General features: G+C 41.0%; 2 protein-coding genes across 12 annotated transcripts in view; both read left to right on the forward strand.

Annotated features, from left to right (window-relative positions):
• Positions 1-8,041, forward strand: part of ATP13A3 (ATPase 13A3) — a 66,501-nt gene extending 58,460 nt beyond the window's left edge. For 9 of the 10 annotated variants that reach the window (XM_068953944.1, XM_068953946.1, XM_068953943.1 and 6 more), the window contains 2 exons: positions 2,012-2,101; positions 3,674-8,041. In XM_068953944.1, coding sequence (XP_068810045.1) covers positions 2,012-2,101; positions 3,674-3,871 — 288 coding nt within the window. In that variant the 3' untranslated portion in view covers positions 3,872-8,041. The remainder of the gene's footprint in view (positions 1-2,011; positions 2,102-3,673) is intronic. The other variant, XM_068953951.1, reaches the window with a different exon arrangement.
• GP5 (glycoprotein V platelet) lies at positions 5,911-13,896 on the forward strand. Of its 2 annotated transcripts, XM_068953952.1 has the most exons (3): positions 5,945-6,080; positions 8,643-8,804; positions 11,288-13,896. In XM_068953952.1, the coding sequence occupies exon 3, from the start codon at positions 11,314-11,316 to the stop codon at positions 13,243-13,245; it is 1,932 nt and encodes a 643-aa protein (XP_068810053.1). In that variant the 5' UTR covers positions 5,945-6,080; positions 8,643-8,804; positions 11,288-11,313; the 3' UTR covers positions 13,246-13,896. The 2 variants fall into 2 exon arrangements, with proteins under 2 accessions (XP_009687329.2, XP_068810053.1); XM_009689034.2 differs by lacking the exon at positions 8,643-8,804 and having other exon boundaries at positions 5,911-6,080.
• The last annotated feature ends 4,645 nt before the right edge of the window (positions 13,897-18,541 follow it).

Here is an 18,541-nt window from a genome sequence, read left to right on the forward strand (position 1 = left end):
ATTTAGTGTTCTTAAGATTCTGCTCCGGGACCTTGGTTGCCACCTCAGTCTGTAAATCTTGGAGTTTTCAGTAAGCATAACCTAAGTAGCACCTACTGCAAAGCATTTGCCTTCCCTCAATGTTTCAGTCCCACACCCTTCTTCCTGTACAGGTAATAATTAGTAACGTGTAACACTTCAGTCACTTATCGTTGCCAGAACTGGTGGGATGATTTCTTGCATTCCTTTTAGACAGACTTTCCTGTTTGTCTTGTTGCCCACGCTTTAGTAGTGAAATAGGAGTAATTTTAGAATTCGGTTTTCTTGACACTTACTGGTTGGGACGTGCTGCATTTGACTTAAACTACTTCTTCCGCTTTCACTGTTAGTTGTGATGTGCTTTGTTTGGACAGAGATAAGCTGTCCTGCTATGTGGTGAGTTTCCAATAGGAGCGTTGCCCAGCGATCCTCGAATCCTAAGCCTTGTTTTACGATATATATTTTCACCTTACATTTTGATCTTTTGTCCCACCCTTTGAACTGTATTTGTCCAACTCCAGTAGTATTATTTCAGGATCCTTGAGGCTTTTTCATGCAGTGCCAGCTCATTAGTTCCAGTGTGTTGGGGAGGAATCACAAGCTATTTCATTCATTCACTTGCAGTGCAGGTTTTCAGTGAGCAACATTTCAGTAAGCATCGCCCTTCTGTCCTTGTGTACCTGATCGGATTTTCTTCTCAGACTTTTCACTACAGAGTTACCGAGTACAGCAGTTCACGTTCTTAGTATCTAGGAAAAGCTGCCGGTGGCATCTACTTGTTTCAACAAGGCACTCTGTAGGTGTACGTAATCCATAGTTTCTGTTCAGTCTGCTGAAACAAATTCTGTAGTATTGTCTCCAAGTGCCTCGTAATGATGTGATAAGCAGAGAGGTTAGATCACTCTTAATGTGTTATGCTTGTCAATTTGACACTCTTGCCTCCACTGCCATCTAGTTTCTTAATTGTTTCCACAACAGGAATGATTTCTGAATGTGTTTGTCCAAAACATGTTTTCTGGAATGCTGTAAAGCTTTTGCTCTGTCCCCGTGGGTGCCAGACTAAATTCACAATTCACGCTTATTCTTTCTTCTAGATGGTAGAAAATACAGCACAACAAAGGCAAATCTTAGCAGTTGTTCCTCCTCATTTCAAATGCCTGATACAGACACATACTTAAACCAGAAGGAAACGGAGCAGCTTCAAAAACAAGCTTTTAACAAGCTCAGGGATTGTTTGGCAAATGCTTCGTATACAAGTCTAGTTGATCAGCTCCCCTTTTTCAGTGGTAGAGATTAGTCAGATGTTGAACGCGGAATCTGCTCAAAAATCAGAGGGTCATAGGCTTAAGGCCTTGGGAAGTACAGGTTCACATCTGTTTTGCCCAATTTGTTCCAGGCTCTCTAGTCCACCCACACAGCCTGGAAAGAATAACTAGATGCGCAGAACATAGTGCACAACATCTACCCTCTCTTCCAAAAATCAGGAACAGCACCTAAGGCCTTCAGAATTCTTTTTAGTGGTGTGGGTTTGCCACCCCACGCAAGCTTTTCTGTGTATGTCACTGGTTTTAAAAAAAAAAAAAAAAAAAAAAAAAAAAAGAAAAACCTACAGTATGAAGTACACTACAGTGCTAAAGGTGATTTCAGAAAATGTTGCTTTAAGCGCTGATGTGTGCAGTGCTTCAGGTTTTTAAAAAAAGTGTTGAAACACTTTATGTGTATTTATATATTTTTAACTGTACTAATGAATGCAGTTTTGGTCAGTATTGCAATTGCTTTGAAGTACATGTTCCTATTCTTAAATCTCAGGTGAACACTTAAATGAAAATGTTAAGTACTTAAGTACTGACAAATAATGTAAGCTCTTTGTTTTGCCTGGCACTGAATTAGTTATGCCTAACACACTATTTCAAATTTTATTTGTAATGTGCACACTAACAACAAATGATCACTAGTTTCTTTAATTCTTCCCACTCACTGCAATGTCTCACAGAATGTCCTCCTTGATATGATCCTTTGGAAGGTTGTGTTCAATCGAGACAAACAAGGAGAATATCGCCTCACCATACCCCAGCCGCCTCAGGTTGGAGACTAGTATTTTGCTGTCTTCATTTGAGTGCATGCAAATTAATTCAATTTTGTGTCTTTTTACGATCTAAAAAAGTATCTTTTGTCTTAAGCTTAAAACTGTTTAAATTGGATTTCTGTAACTTGAATATTAAAAGGAATGGCTTTTAGTTTTGTATTTCTCTCCTTGTTAACACCTGTATGCTAAAGAATTTAGCTCTGTATGCAAGAACTAAGAAACAAACCTGGAAGTGCTTTTGAGACTTTTCCCGCTTTATCCGCAGTTTGCATATTAGCAAATTTCATTTGCATTTTAGCAGCACATTAGCATAATAGGACCAGAGATGTCTTGATTTACTTGGAAGCAGAGTTGCTAACTCTGGGTCTAATCCAGTCCTTGAGTAAATGAACTTGATTTAGGTTTCTAGAGCATTATCTGCAAGAGCAGTAACTTCTAGCACATACAAATGAAACGAAACAAAAAGGCAAATGAGGGTACGTTATTACTAATTCGAGTGGTTTAAGAGACTCCAAACTTTAGCTTCTCTTCAGGTGATCATGAATCTTAGTCTGATCTGCCCCTCTATCATTAATATATGAAGGAAGTCTCTATGAATCCCATAGAAGTTAGGCTTTTTTAAAGCCTTTTGGCTTATTACTTTTAGCTGGTTGTATACTTGCTCTTTCTAAGAACTACGATGCTTTGTTTTTCAGCAGTAAATTTTATTAAATGTATTCACTTCAGAGTTGCACTTGCCCTTTTGAGGCTGTTCAAGAACAAATTGCTTTGTATTCACTGAAGAACAAACTTGTGGATAAGGCTCATGTGCGGTTCTGTTCACCCGTATATAGACATTCAGAGCATGAATAAACCTGTGTATCTTCATCAGAACGTCAGCCATGCAAAATACAGGTGCTTTCTGAGAAATGAGAGGAATCCAATACTTTGAGAATAGTGGGTGGTACTTCTCTTCTCTAGGTAGCTAAGTTGCATGTATTTAGGATTGGGAGAAGAGAAGTAGAAGGTTTTAGTTCAGTGCTTTGTGTCTCTTTTAGTAACTGTCTATCCTACCTGCCTGTAGGACTTATTTCCTGTAGTGGAATGCAGTTAGAATTCTCACGGTGGTTAAATTCTCGTGGTTGGTTGGATGCCTTCAGCTAAACAATTCATTGTGAACAAATTCATTCATTCATTGAGAATCTCTGGGAATTTGGGAATTTTGCTGCTTTTTCTAGACCAGGTTCTTTCTCTTCAATAGCAGCGCTGTTTAATGGTACCTGTTAATACTTCTACTTACTTAAAACTATTTATTAAAATATAAATGAAATTTGTTGGTGATCCTTTATGTTACTGTAATGCAGAATACTTTTGTTTTTAGTGTTTTTTAACGTTGTTGCTACCATAGTATAGAAGAGATATGACCATACAGAAAAACTTCTGTGCGGTGCTTTCTAAATCTAACATGATAATGACGCAGTAAATTAGAAACTAAAATAGTGGATTTTGTTCTAGTGACTTACTCTGTGGTTTGTTGTATTAACTAATTCTGCTTCGGTAATCAGTTTTTAAATTTGTTTCCTTCTACAGGAGGCTGTGGATCGCTGGGGAGTTTGTTTCCTTTCTTCGCTGTTCGGTTGTAGAGAGAAGACACCAAAAGCCAAGTATATGCATCTAGCTCAGGAACTGCTGGTTGACCCAGAATGGCCACCGAAACCCAGAACAACAACAGAAGCTAAAGCACCATCTCAAGAAAATGGCTCATATCAAATCATCACAGTCACGTAACAGTGGATCTTGGTCGCATGCATCTTTAGTAGAGTTCAGAAGAATGTAATTTTCAGGCTTTATTTAAAATTACAGTATACTAAATGTCAAATTCTGATACAGATACTTCCAACTGTTTTTGTCTCTCTGAATACAGAGTTCAGAGCCAGACATATTATGGCTGTACGTTTTTAAAATGTAGGTTAGCTTAGGCAGAACAAAACTGGTCATCTTTTCTTCCACCTCCTTCTAACTTAAAAGTATCACTACTCCAAAATGAGATGTATTTGAAGTTTTAAACTGCAGGGCAGTTAAACAGGTTCACCTGATTTGCCTGGAATATCTTAATCATTGTTCTGGCCTGTTTACCAGGGCACATATTAATGTAAGCTCTATGATGTAGTGCTTTCATGGTAGTACTAGAGGCACATAATGACTTTTCATGTTGGTTTTTTTGACTGTTTTCTTGTGTGCGTGGTGGGTTTTTTTTTCTTTTTTTTTAATTTTCACTGTTGAAAAGCTTTGTGCCTCAGAATGGTTCTAAAGTTTTGATGAGTGTACCTTTTTTTTTTTTGTTTGTCCCTACTAGTAAGGAGTGTTTCTAGGTATAAAAGTTTGAGTTTTAAATTTAGTTCCTTAGTCTGCCACAGCAGGAATTGGGAACACTATAGAAACAATATGCTCTGTCCCTAAGCAGAAAATGCGTTCTTCTCAAGTGGGTTCTTAGCATCTCTTCTAGCTAACCCTGAAAAAGTGAAGACAAACTCCAGTAAAGGAAGCATTAGACTACACCTTAATGTTTTTGGAGAAGAAAGGCTGGAGAGCCTAGCATTTTCTTCTCCATCTCACTTTTATTATATTTAACTAGACATATCTCCACAGACCTTACTTTTTTTCAACAGAAGGACCAGGTTTTATTTTCAGATCTTAAGAGAATTGTATTATATGCCTTGAATTAGTAAGGCCAAAGTTACTGCTGCAAGGAGAGGGTGGGGGAAAATATGTTCGCAAGCCCACACTTGGGACTTTTGCATGATAAAGAACGCATGCATTTCAATGAGTCTGCCAATATCTTAAGCTCTATATGTAGCTGTATGAAGCAAAATTAAGAGAAAATAGATGAGGAGCTAAAAATAAACTAAGGCTTATCTGTTTTTTTTTTTTTTTTTAAACTTACATCACCAGCAATGCTGCTTCAGTGCTTAGGGTAGCAATGCACGACTTTGCCATTAGGTGGTATCAAAGAAAAACCAAGATCTCCAGAAAAAAGCTCAACAAAGACGTAGGGGCAGGCGTCGTCTTCACAAGCAGAGCTTAAAGAAAAAGGTTTTTTAGTCAATGGGAAAAAAAACGTCCAGCTACTTATCTTCAAACCATCTCCCTCTTGCTGAACTTCCGAAAGACTTTGTCTTTAGGCAGTTAGCAAAAATATTGGCTTTTGATCTGTCTTTTTTTAACGAGGTGAAACTGATTTGTACACCTCTAAACTTTGAGAAGTGGAACTAAGATCCAGAGCTGACCTTTAGAGAACTCGTATAAAGAGTGGAGGGAGGGCCCCAAACTGGCTTGAGATTTTTGATGTGTGTGTATTCCGATGATAGAATTTGAAATGATGGGCTCTTTTCGTTTGTTTTTATTTTTCAAATTCCTTTGGAGACTATTCCATTCCAGAATTGTTTTAGTGAGTGAAATTTTTCCAGGTCAGGCCTAATTTCCTTGTGCTTTTCTGTAAGGCAGTGTGTGGCAGTATCCCCCACTGTTCATTTTAGGATTTTTGCAGTGTTGAACTTACTGTGCCAATGGTGAATTTAAAAGTGGTGCTAAATGGTTTGGAAGATGTTTTTCTAGAACTTGAGGGTTAGTAGATAATAACATTTGCTCCTCAGAAATAGTATGCTTATGGTAGACTATCCTCCAGTCCAGCTGTCAGCTCTTTTCCTGATTTTTTTTTTTTTAAACTCTTTTTTTGGGGTGGGAGGGGATGGAGCGGAGGAAGGAAGAAAGTTATGTTACTAGCAGTCATTCAGCAGAGCAGTGTAAAAGTCTACTTAACCTGCTTTCTTCTGGTCATGAATATCAGTTGAAACTGGTAGCTTTTAAAGGATCTAAAATTGTGGACTAGGTTGAATTTGCTAATCATGAACTTGAGTCAGTTGGCTAATTTCTACCAATGTTGATTTCATACAGCTTTGTAGCATGGAATAACTGATGAAGAATAATTCTTAGATGAGTAAGTAGTATTCCAAAATCTAAAGAAAAATTATATTGAAAAATGTTGTGAAGCTATGCATCTTGGACCTAGGAGCTGTGACTTATCCTTAAACAAATAAGCTTTGTTTTCCATTTCATTGATCATTTTAGCTTGTTGGTTGCATCAGAAGTGAAAGGAAAAAATGTTTGCCTTTTTCTCTTATGTGCTTTTGCTTGGTACTTTCTCGCTAAACTGCTAATTTCTCTCTGCATATTTGGGTTCTGAAGCTAGTCTTTCAATCATATTATTCTACTATATTGGATTCATCTAGAAAGTGAGGAGGAAACCACTTATTAAGGTGGACTTTCAGAGAACACTTTATGGAATTTTTCTTACTAAAACTGAAATAGCCCAGTGTCTCCATTTGTTGAAATTGATGATTAATGGGGCTAATCACTAATTAGGGTCACAAGCATATTAATTTCCTCAAGATATGCGTTCAGAATTAGTAAATGTTTCTGAAGCTGCATGTGTGAGCTCTGGCCTATTTGCTTTCCACATATAGTTAGGAATAATAAATCAGCCTTTCAGAAAGAGAATTTTTCTTTTGTTCAGCCACAAAGTAAGCATTTTAATCTCCTGCAGTTATTGAGAATTATGCCTTTTTACCCAAGAGCCGAGTTTCTAATTTTGAGCAATTTATTTTTCAGGCTTTCAGAAATACAGCAAACTAGATCTGAACTAGTGTATTCAGTTTATGCTTTGAAGTAAGACGAAATTCAGTTTGTAGTGAAAAATCTTTGATGTTTATCTTGGAAGTCTAAATTCAGGTGAACAGACCAATTTAGTGAGTTCCACTAGATACTTGGTAGACACTTTCTTCCTGCTGTATATTTTGGCCTTACATTGAGGATTTTGATTTATTATTAAATTATTTGTGTATGCAGACTTTAAATTTATAATCTGTACGTATTTTACTTTGATATATTAGAATTTGTAAATATTACTGATTTTTAAATATTATTTATGCACATACTTAAAGGACTGGTCAACCCAGAAAAAAATGCTAAATAATAAATGTTACTTCTAAAAATAAATTGCAGGATCATTAAATTGTCTATCCCTCAGGGTTATTTTAAAAATTTTTTTCTTCCCTTTGGATTTAATTAGCAGTAACTGTAGTTTCATGTGCTATAAAACTAAATCCACTGTTTAAAAAAAAAAAAAAAACCCTGCAAATAATGCTTGAGCAGAAATGAATAAAACACCCAAAAAACTGTCCATATTCATTGTAACTTTAAATTGGAAACTTCTGCTGTTGCACTTTAAAGGAGAGAAAAAAAAAAAAAGGAAAAAAGAAAAAAAAAAGTTAGGTTTTTAATTCTATTTATTTTTCTTCATGAAGATTGTGCTGAACAGTCATCCCAAACTGGGTAAATGATCCTGTGCTGTATAGGTATATACAGTGTCGTACCAAGCAGACGTGGAGTCCTTTTTTTATGCTGCAAGTTTTTAACGCTTATGTTGGTCATCACAAAATGCAAGAGTTGAAGTTCTGTAGGATTTCTCCCCTGAAATTCTGGACTGTAAACTTAGGTTTTGTATGTTTAAGGGAAAGCTTGTGGGGTTTTGACAATTTTTAAAGTCTTGAATATGTTGATTTTATACAGTAAAGCTTCAAGTTTTTACAGCTATTTTCAACAAACTGCAGCTTGTTTGATAATTATGTGAACCCGAAACTACTCACTTTGTGAATTCCTCAATCCTAACAGATTAAAAGGCATTACAGTGCTCTCTAGAAGCTCAACTTCCTTTTTATTTTTAAATTCAAAATGATAATACATCTTTATTTAAAACATGCATTGCTGCTCTAGAATGGTACCCTGTTGTCAAAAGGCATACGTAAATAACTGTACAATAGAATTGTAAATAGTCTTGTAAATCATTTTTGTGACTGAAGCTCTTTGAAATAAAATTAAAATGAACAGATTCTATTTTAACTGTTTTCATTAGTTTCATGAAATTGTTTTTAAACACTCTTCATGCAATTAGATCTGATCCAAAGCTCACTGAAGAATGTAAACTTACTGTGACTGATGTCACGGGTGTCTTGTTCGGTCCCTATTTTTGAAGGTGGAGGCAGAGAAGCATGCGTGCAGTGTGTGTTTGCAATGCGTATGCAGCACCGCTATTCTGGAATAGTGTAAGAGTGGCCTTACTTTCGCCTGGTGGTTAATGAAAGCCATTTTAAAGCCCCAGCCTTTACCTTGGATAGAGACTTGTTTCCGGCTTTTGTTATCCAGATATTCCTTTTCTCCGATGTGTGGGAAGCAGCCTTGAAGAGAGTCTCCTATGGGAATGCTCCTGGTTGAGAGCTGTTGCTGTTGTCACAGTCATCTTTAGAGAAACTGCACAGAAATGAAGACAGCTTTTCCATCCTGCAACTCGGCTTCTCTTTAAATATTTCTTGTTAGAGCGCATTGTTTTAAACTTGAAGACAAGGTGTTTGAAATGCCTGGTAAACAAACGTCTTCATTACAGAAACTTGGAGTCTTTCAATTTCAAGCTAATAAAGTTTGATAAAGTTTTTTCTCTCTTCAGGATCTTCTGGACTTTAGGTTTTGTTGATCTGTGACTACAGAAGACTTGGAGGAAAGTCAGGAAGCCAAACGTATCAAGTTTGGATCGCTTAGCCAAAGCGTTAAGTAGAAAACCATTCATTCCTTAATCAAGTTGTTTTGAAGTCAGAGCAGCCTTGTGAAGGTACATATCACTCAAGCGTTTAAAATAGATGTATCCCTTCCTACGAAATCTAATGCCTCTGTGTAGCAAACTGCTGTATAACTTAGTGTCCAACAACAAATTTGAATTTCTTTCTAATTGAAATTTGTGCTGAAAGAGATAAGTCTGTCTCTAACCAACCAGATTTGTATTGGGCTGGTTGGTGCACATGCTCCAGTGCCACCGTCAGAAGCTACAAGTGTCCTTTGTGCCATTGCGAGTATGACTTGAATTTTTCTCCTGTTTTGTGAGTGGTGTCTCAAATTCTGTTTGATAGAGTTGCATACAACCTATGGAAACTGGTTCCTTCCGGAAGTGAAAGGGAGGCAAAATCTGCTGTAACGTGTTCTTTGGCCTTTGGAAAGTAGTTATGTACATATGAGTAAAGTAGTGTTATCTAGAGGATGCGTTTTGCTGTTTTTCTTCCTATTTAAAGTGCAGAATCATCGTGAAGCCTGTTTGCCTGCTGTGTTCCTAATAAGTTCCTCTAAAAAGCAGATAAGCTTCTAAGGTGTCAGTTTACATAGTGTGAAACAGGAGTGGAAAAGCAGATAAATGCTCGTCGCTGCCTGTTTGTGGGCTAGCCCAGATCTGGTACTGTAGTTGCTGTTGCTACTGGGATACCTGAGCAAGCCAAGGTTGGGACCTCCTGAGCTACACAGGAATAGCTCACATTTTTCTTGATTTGTGTTTTTAAATGCTTTCAAGTCGTCCGTAAATTCCTAGATTCTCCGATGGATTCCTGTCTGACATGGAAAAGTCATTTGGGAATGTGAAGTCTCAACGTGTTGTTTTTTTGTTGACTTACCGTCTCATTCAAAGAATTCTAAGCCAAATTCTGGAATTCAAAAGCCCAGTGAGAGCTTGCTTCAGAGCGTCCATGTTGTCACTTGTTACTGCTAGTCCTTTAATTACCTAGGAAGGGATGCTGATTTTTACCAGCTTTCAGTTCTCTGAACCTAACCTAGAATTGGGGGAGTGGGTGCAGGAGGCAAGGGAGAGGGTTTGGGTTTTTTATTTGTTTTTGTTTAATGTAATACTGGCTTCTACTTTTTTTGGCACAGCAGCTGTGTTTGATCTTTGGCAGTATACTCTTGCCAGCAGTTCAGGCATTTGAGAAATTCACCTGAGCCTGGCTTACTCCTTTTTAAATGATCAATTTTCTACCCATTTATCTTATGTTGATTTGGGAGAAGTTCATCTTTGCTGCTGGAAAGAGGTATGTTGGGATGGAGTCCTCGCTCTCCCTCAGTGTTCTCAGTACTGAAGACTGAAACAAGCAGTTTTAACTGTTCCAGTTTTGTCTACAGCAGTCCAAGTTGCTGCTGCTGCTACTGATCAGCCAATCCCTTGACTTCCAGGGTTCTAATTTCTAATACACTTGGATTTTTTGATTTCATTAAGGACAGATTCATAAACTGTGAAGGATTTCTGTTTGACTTAGTCAAATTTTAAGTATTGACCTTATAGCTACAATAGATAGTTCAGTGGTTGCTTTCCTGTTCCTTTTTTGTTTCTGAATATATACAACTTTTGGACTGAGTGGTACATTTCATACAGATCTAAGGATTTCACGTCCTTTATTGGTACAGCTTTCTAGCTAACATCATAGCATTTTATTCCTCTTATTTCATTTCATGTTATTTTTAATACCTCTGACAATTTAGTGTTGTGTTAAGCTGCTGAAGTGAGACGTTGTTTGTTATCAGAGGCTCGCTGCTGTCCTTTGCTGAATTAGCTCTTGTGTGTTCTTTCGGGCTACATCAAAAAGCCTGTTCCTTCTTGTGTATTCTTGAGCTTTTCCAAGAAGAGAGAGCTTGCAAATGCTGAGAGATGGTTTAACATAATTGTGCTATTTTGTATTTCGCCACTTAAAATATTACAGGAGTGGTAGGACGCTTTCTTTACCTCCATTATCAATTTTTGCATAATACTACTTTTATCCCTTCCTATTTAAACTTTTTCCCTATCCTGTAGCTTCTATCAAAACAATAAGAACAATGCTCTGAGACTTTAAAATTTAGAAGTTAAATATATAGATAAGCAATAAAACAATAACAATAAAAAATGTTGTGGATGCAGGACCTTTTTTGTGATGATTTTTTTTGGTAAGACTCCCTCTGTGTAACTAAGCATAATGTTTTTATTTTCAAATAAATATATGCCTTGTGACTATCTAATAGCGATCTTGTGACTTGTATATGCTCTTATTTTAGTTGACTAGTATAAGTATAAATAAGTACTGCTTAAGTTACAGAAGAGCCTTACCTGCACTTCTCAGTGTAAGCTGAGAACCTTAGAAATGCTTCATTCAATGGTAAATAGAGATTTTGAAGTTTGCTTTCAAGGTAAACAATTTCTTACATGTTTGTGATTTCTTTGATACGTTCACACAATTTTGTCTACAGCTGCTACGTTATTAAATACCTGTAATCAAACGCAGACTCTCTTATCTCTTGTAACAGCTAATATTTCTGGTGTTTCAACAAGGATGTTGGTGTTTTTGTCAGTGATGATCAAGCTTTTCCTCCAGTTGGATGCATCTGTTTGTCCTGAGAAATGTGACTGCTCTTTGAAAAACGGAATTCGTTGCTCTGGTCCCCATGTAAAAGACCTGGAATCATTAAGTCTGCCTTGCAACGTGACAGAGATTCACATAACGAACGCTAACGTAACGTACTTGCAAGATGTGTTTTCTGGGATGTTGGAGCTACAGCATCTCATCTTAACTTCAAACAGTATCTCTTTGATTTCACCAATGGCTTTTAAAGGCTTGAGAAGGCTGAAAGCCCTCAAACTGCTAGATAATAAGCTGGTTGAGCTTCCTGCAGGAGTGTTTGATGACATGGTATTCCTTCAGCAATTGATCATAGAAAATAACAAGTTGAAATGCATAGGAGAGAATCTGTTTGACAGACTAGTCCGTTTGGAGGAGCTTTTTTTGAACAAAAACCAACTAACAGCGCTTCCTAGCGGCGTACTGAAGAAACTTGCCAAACTCAAAGTACTGAACTTGTCGAGGAACTCTTTGGCAGCACTGCCTGGAACTATATTTAGTGCATTGACCAGACTTCAGAAACTGATGCTGTATTTTAACCAGCTCTCTTCAATAGAGTCTGGTTTGTTTGATAGCCTGAAGGAGCTACTAGAACTCTTCCTGCATTGCAATAACATCCAGTCCATTGCCCCTGATGCATTTCACTGTCTTCGTAAACTAAAAATCCTGACGCTCTCCAGGAACAAGCTTGAGCTTTTGCCTGCTGGGCTTTTTCTGCACTTGCATAACCTGTCTAAATTGACTTTGTACAGGAATCCGCTGAAGTCTCTTCCGGAAGTATTGTTTGGAGAAATGAGGAATCTTGGTAGCCTGTGGCTGTATCACACACAGCTCTCGACTATACCAGATTTTGTGTTCAGTAACTTGACAAATTTAGAGCTTCTTGTGCTGAGTTTCAATCCAGAACTTAGTGTTCTCCCTAGGAATGTTTTCAGTGGTCTGAATGAACTGCGGGGCCTGTCTCTGCATACAAGTAATATTTCCAGTCTGCCAGAGGGCATCTTCCTGAGCCTTCAGAAGCTGCAGAACGTTTCCGTTTTTGATTCGAGGCTTGAGTTTCTTCCTAGTAACCTCTTCCATAATCTCAAGCACCTTCAGAAAGTTTACCTCAATAGTACTAAGCTACGGTCTCTTCCTGGAGAATTTTTTACCACTTTACCTGAGCTACAAGAAGTCTTCCTTGATAACAACCCTTGGAAATGTGATTGCCAAATCCTTGGCTTCCGTGAATGGCTCCAAAAGAGCACTGATATAGTAAAAAAAGTACAATCTCTAATGTGTGACAGCCCACTGGCACTGAGGAATATTCCTCTTGTGGCTCTAACAGATCATCACCTGAGCTGCCTGCCAACTACCGCCACTACATACCAGACACTCAGAAGCTCAGCTCATTTCCAAATTTCAACTTCCCTGGTGACAGAACAGCTGAAATCCACTTTGACCCCCATAACAGCAGTGCCCAGCATAGATATTAATGCACCTACATCGATGCCTCTTGCAACTCTAGGTTTTACTTATTCACGCGTTCAGGATGTTGGACGGTCTCATTTCTCGGGTGTTCCAACTCAAACTTCTCCCAGCATCATAGTAGAAACCAACAGTGTAAAAGGAACAGATTTAACTACTTTTGCCTGGTGGGAGGAGTTGCCAGCCCGCATGAGTGCCGAGTCATATTTTAATACTAGGGTTGCCTATTGTCAGTTCTTCTTGTGTCTACATAGTTTGATTTTAGCGGTCCAAATGGCAACCATTGTGATCACTCTATATGTGATGTGTAAAACTAGGCAGTTCTTACACTCTGAGGATATTCCTGCTCAGCCTGTTGTTCTGATAAAAATTCTAAAAGAAGTAAAGAATATCAGCTAAGGAAGTGATTAGAAACATTGTTTTGGATGCAGTTCTTGCATTTGAGCAGTTCCTGCTTAATTCAGATATGGATTATGAATCTTACAGAGCAAGAGCCATAAGTGCCTTGTCTTCACAGCATATTGAAAATGTGCTTTTATGTAGCTTACAGTGTTTGCCAAAAGTGATTGTAATCACTGTATATTGTTGCAGTATACAGCGCAAGGGAGCGGGAGACTGGAAGGAAATCTGTGGCCGCCTCTCCATGCGGCTGAGGCCTGTGGCTCAGTGCAGGTGTGTTCCTGGCGAATGCTGTATATAAAGCCCTGCTTGCTGTTGTGCTCAGGCTGCTGAGACCCGTGTGCTGTTTGGAAGAAGAAGTGGCAGCCGAGTAGGGAAGCACACACAGGGAACACTGGTGGGTTTTAACCGTTGTTTAAAGGTTACCCATAGTACTGTGCATGCATTCCAGGGCATGGGAGGAAGAAGGTGATATCAACCATATCCGATGAAAAAGCTACTTAGAGTCAATAGCAGCTTCCTCTGGCTTAACCAGCGAAAGCTAGTTAAGATGCTGAGATAAAAAGTATAATCTTGATGCGTTTTTTTCCCCAAAGCTTTGTAACATTACTACAAATCTGAATTTCAAGTAAATGTTCTTTTGTCTTTAAATTTTTGAGCAGTGGTCTGCCAAGCAGGGTGTTTCTTGGTGCATGTTGCAGTGAGTCGTGAAACTGGAGTGCCAGGCACGTACCCAGGCCTGAAGCTCTGCCCCGTGGGAGTGCAGAGCGCAGCTGAGTGCTCCTTCGCAAAGCAGCGCTGGTGGTTTGAGAGCTGGTACTGACAGGGCTGAGGCAGGAAGGGCTGATTTCTCCTGGGCGTGACTAGGAAAAGCTCAGCATGCGGGAAAATGACAAGGAGCCTTATTGAAATGTCACCTCAATTTTTAAGTTGGCAGGGGAACATCAGTATCTCTGTATCAGATTTCAGTTTGCAGTAGCTGTGGGTTTGGCTTTGTGGAAAGGCAGAACTGACCTGTGCTTAGAGTTATCCAAAGCACAGGAATGAGAAGGGCATATTAGTCCTGTAGGACTACTTTGTCCTATTACATATTTTGTATTGTTAACATGCAAAGGCAATTTTAATGGGCAGTACTGTGGGATTTGGTCTTCGTACTGAAATGCTATGAATATTTTGAATGATACGGGTATTGTAGTGTGAAAATAGACTGGGGCAGCTTGTCAGACTTCCTGTGTTTTTTTGATAGCCTTTGGGTTTAACTGTGAATTTTTATCTTAATGTGACCTATTTTGTTCTTACAAGCTCTGCTCTTGCACTCAGAAGGTAGGGCTGGATTAAGGAGCGCTGGGATGTGGTTGCCTTGCTGCTAGGGCATGAAAGCCTATGCTCCAGGAGCCAAGATGGTCTTCCTGAGTGAGGCCTTACCGGCTTTCTAACTACAGAGAGATCTTTTCTGCATGGCTATGAAATGGCACTTTACAAGCCTGAGATGAAAAGAAGTTGCATTTACTGCAAGTTTGTAGCAATAGTTTTATCTCCCTATTGTTTGTTGCTCTAGGCACTGAGAATAAATACTGACTGCTGTGTCTCACAGTACTCTGCTGCTGGACTTGAATTCCATTTCTAGCCTACAGAAAGAGGCAATGTGCTTCTATTATGTTAAATAACTATTGTTTTGCTTATGAGCTTTACCAGAGTTTAGCAAGTCTGGTAATAGAGCCATCTCTAAAGTAGGAAAACTGATTACTACAGTTAGCGAGAAGCAAACTGGAACTCGGTGTGTAAACAAGCACTAGAATACTTATTGTAATCTATTTACATGAAAAAAGCCAAAGGCAACATTCTTGGTAATTCTTCCAGGTTGTTGCATGCTAGCACTTAAAAGTAGGTAATTGGTATAAATTAAGGTTCTTGGGCGAATGTAATGACTGTATAGTGTTCTGCCAACTCTTAATTTTAGACATATTGGTGCCACACAAACATCTACCTACAGCAGGCAGGAAATCAGCATAATCTAGACTCGTGCAAAAGTGGTTTTACAAATTCTGTGCTGGTTTTGCCTTGTGAGGTACTGGAGAAATGCACTCACAGCTGAAGGCACTTTGATACAAACGGTCAGATTTTTAAGAAAAAGCAACAATTATTCCCATATCAGTGTATGACAGACACTCTGCCTGCCTGACCTATGCAAGAGATGTCCTGTGCTGGAAGAACACACTAGAAGAGCAGATGAGCAGAAGCTGCTATCTTCCTGAACCTCCTTTTGGCTGCCCTAGCCCTGCAGGCAGGCCAGCTCTATCTCGGCACTTCCCTGGCTCGTTTTCTGCAGTCCCTGAACTTTGGCACGTGGGGGCTTTGGCATGCAGCTGTGTACAGTCAAGTGCTAAGAGGAGGATGATTCGTCTTTACGTGCTGTCATCGGGCTTTCCCCACTCTAGAGCCAGACAGAGGAAGTGAAGTCAGCAGAGAACAAAAGGCTGGAGCAATAAGGGCTTTAGGTGTTTTACTAACTCTTCCTCTCTCCCCCATGACTGGGATGTCATGTTTTGTGTTGCCTCTGACTCATTGCTTATTGCCCAGCATAGCTCAGCCCTTCTTGGAAAACTCCTCTGGCTTGGGAAATCCAGGGATCTCACTCAGCCTGGAGAAGGGACTGTCTTCCCGGTCAACATGACAGCTCATGTGGCGGGACAGGAGGCAGCAGGGAGTGCTGCTCGGGTAAAGTGCAATTGCATCTTGGATTCTTTCTGTGAGGGAAGCATTGCCTGGCTTGTCAAGTTTGCCCTTCTCACATAAACGTGTGCAAGGTCAAAGGTGGAGCCTGAAGGGCTGAGCCTTGCTGGCTTTTTCAGGGTGTGTTTTTCTTGCAGTCAGCTCCCCTCCGTTGTCTTGGCAAGGTTTTCCCTGGACACTGCAGCCCATGCCTGTGTGAGCTACTATGTTCATCCTTGGCCACTAGGCTGGACTCAGGGTGACCTGTAAGCTGGAAAAGGTTGAAGGTATCCAATCCCTGGCCTATAGGGAAGGCCCTGCTGCTGGGCTTCTCCTGGCCTGGGAAAGGGTGGATGCAAAGCATATTTGTGCTCTGCGTCTCAGGGATCTTAGCTCCACGCCCTTGGCTGCTGTACAGGGTCAGGACGCAGAGCCTTATTTAACAGGCTTGCATGTTAACCAGACCTCAAAGTCCAGGAAATGCCTCTGGGATCATGTCCTTGTTAGGAGCGCTTGGAGCGAGATCCCTAATGTAGCTTATCCAAGGGTCTTCTATGATTCTCTCTGTTCCCTGAAACCCATGTTTCTGTGGCAGCCTCTTCTGGCCTCTCCTTTAGGAAATCCTGGAACTAAGGGAGCTTTGTTGTGAGCAGTTGTGCTGGGGCAGCAGGACTTTGCAGCATGCTTATAGCACGATGTCATTGCAGGTGCTGGTCTGCTTTGCTTGTCAGCACTGAGTGAGCTTAGTTCCTTCCCAACAACCTGAGGAACGCAGCGGCGTTGAGAGGATTAACTTTTGTCTTTGCTCTTCCTTTAACCCTGCTGTACCAGCAGTTTTCTGCCTTTTCTCCTGGCTGCTGTAGTACAGGGTCACGCTGCCTTCCAAGCCAGCAGCACCAGCGTGCTCTGATTATGTCTCCTGGCATCTCTGCTCTTCCCATCTCGCATTTGCTGTGGAAGATCGGTAGCCATTTGAGGGTCTTGATCCTTTGTCACTGCTTGCAGAGGTGAGTGAGCTCATATGTCCTTCTACTAAATGCGGTTTGTTTGGAGGCAGCAACATGGAGAGCTTGTGGTTACAGGCTGATCCCTCATGTGTCCCAGAGCGCTTACCTGTAGGGCAGCCAGGCCTGGTTTGGCTTCTCCCATTCAGCTCTCCAGCACATAGCAGTAAGGTTGGAGTCTACATCTCGGATCCTGCTCCTCCCTGCCACAGTGGTGAAGAGAAGCTGAGTGGTTCACCCCCCTGCGATTGTGCTTGAGGCATCAGCTGAGAAGACACCCAGCCAAAGCTCCATGGTTCAAGAGCATATGCAAAAGCTGGCAGTAAGGCAGGAGCTCTGCGGTTCTCTGGCTGATGTAACTGAGAACTGGCCATGCCTCTCCTTCAGGTCTTGGACCAGAACATCTCTCCTGGGGAAGCTGATTCAGCAGCAGTGATATTGGAGCATGTTATTTCCTAGGGATTACATAATAGCTGGGGAGGAGGTGCTGCCAAAGGCACATAGCCATGGGGCAGGGCTGTTGTGTATAAACTGAACCTGATCATCATGAAGCCTGAAGCTCCTGCTTTTCCCTTTCTCCATCCCAGGGTTGAGGCAAGCTATGGAGGTGAGCTAAGCCTCCATTTTCTTAGCTGAAGTATGGATTCACGTCCTCTTCCCTCCTGGGTTTTCATGGGCAGATGAGCCTTTGCAAAGCCTCTTGAGTGAGCTGTGCTGCGTAAGAGCTGTGCACTGCTCCAGTCCTGGTAATGCTGTTTTATTGGGATGGAGAAGGGGGGCTGCTGCTCTGGTTGTACCCAGAGCCATCTCGCCACCAGGCTTGGCCTCCTCTTGTGCAATCCTGTCTGTTGTGTTTCTCTGATGTGCCAGATCTCCAGCTGTGTCTTTGTTTCTCTGGAGATGAAAAAAGCCCAGGGCAAGGAGCCAGTGACTGCTGGCAGTGGCTCAGCACTTGGCCCCAACTTGCTGTGCAGCCTCCTGCCTTCTTCCCTGGGTGATGGGGAAAAGTGGGTTATGTTCTTCCATGGGGTGTCAGGTGCCCTGGGCCTGGGGCACTCCCTGACTCCTCGTGCTTGTGGCAGGGACAAGTGGGCTTTGATGGTACGTTTTACAAGTCCTGCCTCAGAGAACAGGGAGAAGCTGATCTGGAACAGCTCCCAGACTCTTGACGATCCAGCAAACATCTCCATCCTCCTTGCATGAGCAGCAGAGCCCCCCCACCATCGCCTCCTGCTCCAGCCAGTCCTTCCCTTCCTCCTCACGCTCTCACAGCAGCCACACCACCGTTGGACAAGTTCTTTCCGCTTTGGATTATCTCTCTAGGAGGACTTGGCCAAAGTCCCACATTCCTTCCATGCTAGCACTGCCCTGGGCCCTTGCCAAGCCCCTGCCTTGCTGCTCCTATCGCGTGGGGCTCAGGGCCAGCGCTCTGCTGCGGTCCTACTTGCCGTGTGAACATCAGGGCCCTGCTGGTGTTAGTGTTCCTAGTGCTATTTAGGTGGGGGTTTGTTGATGGCTCTTGTGCTGGTGCTTGGATGGAGAACGGGCTGCTGATGAAGTGTTAGTCTGAGTGCTGGTCA

The sequence above is a fragment of the Struthio camelus genome, chromosome 9 (assembly GCF_040807025.1).
Source record: "Struthio camelus isolate bStrCam1 chromosome 9, bStrCam1.hap1, whole genome shotgun sequence".
NCBI lineage: Eukaryota > Metazoa > Chordata > Aves > Struthioniformes > Struthionidae > Struthio > Struthio camelus.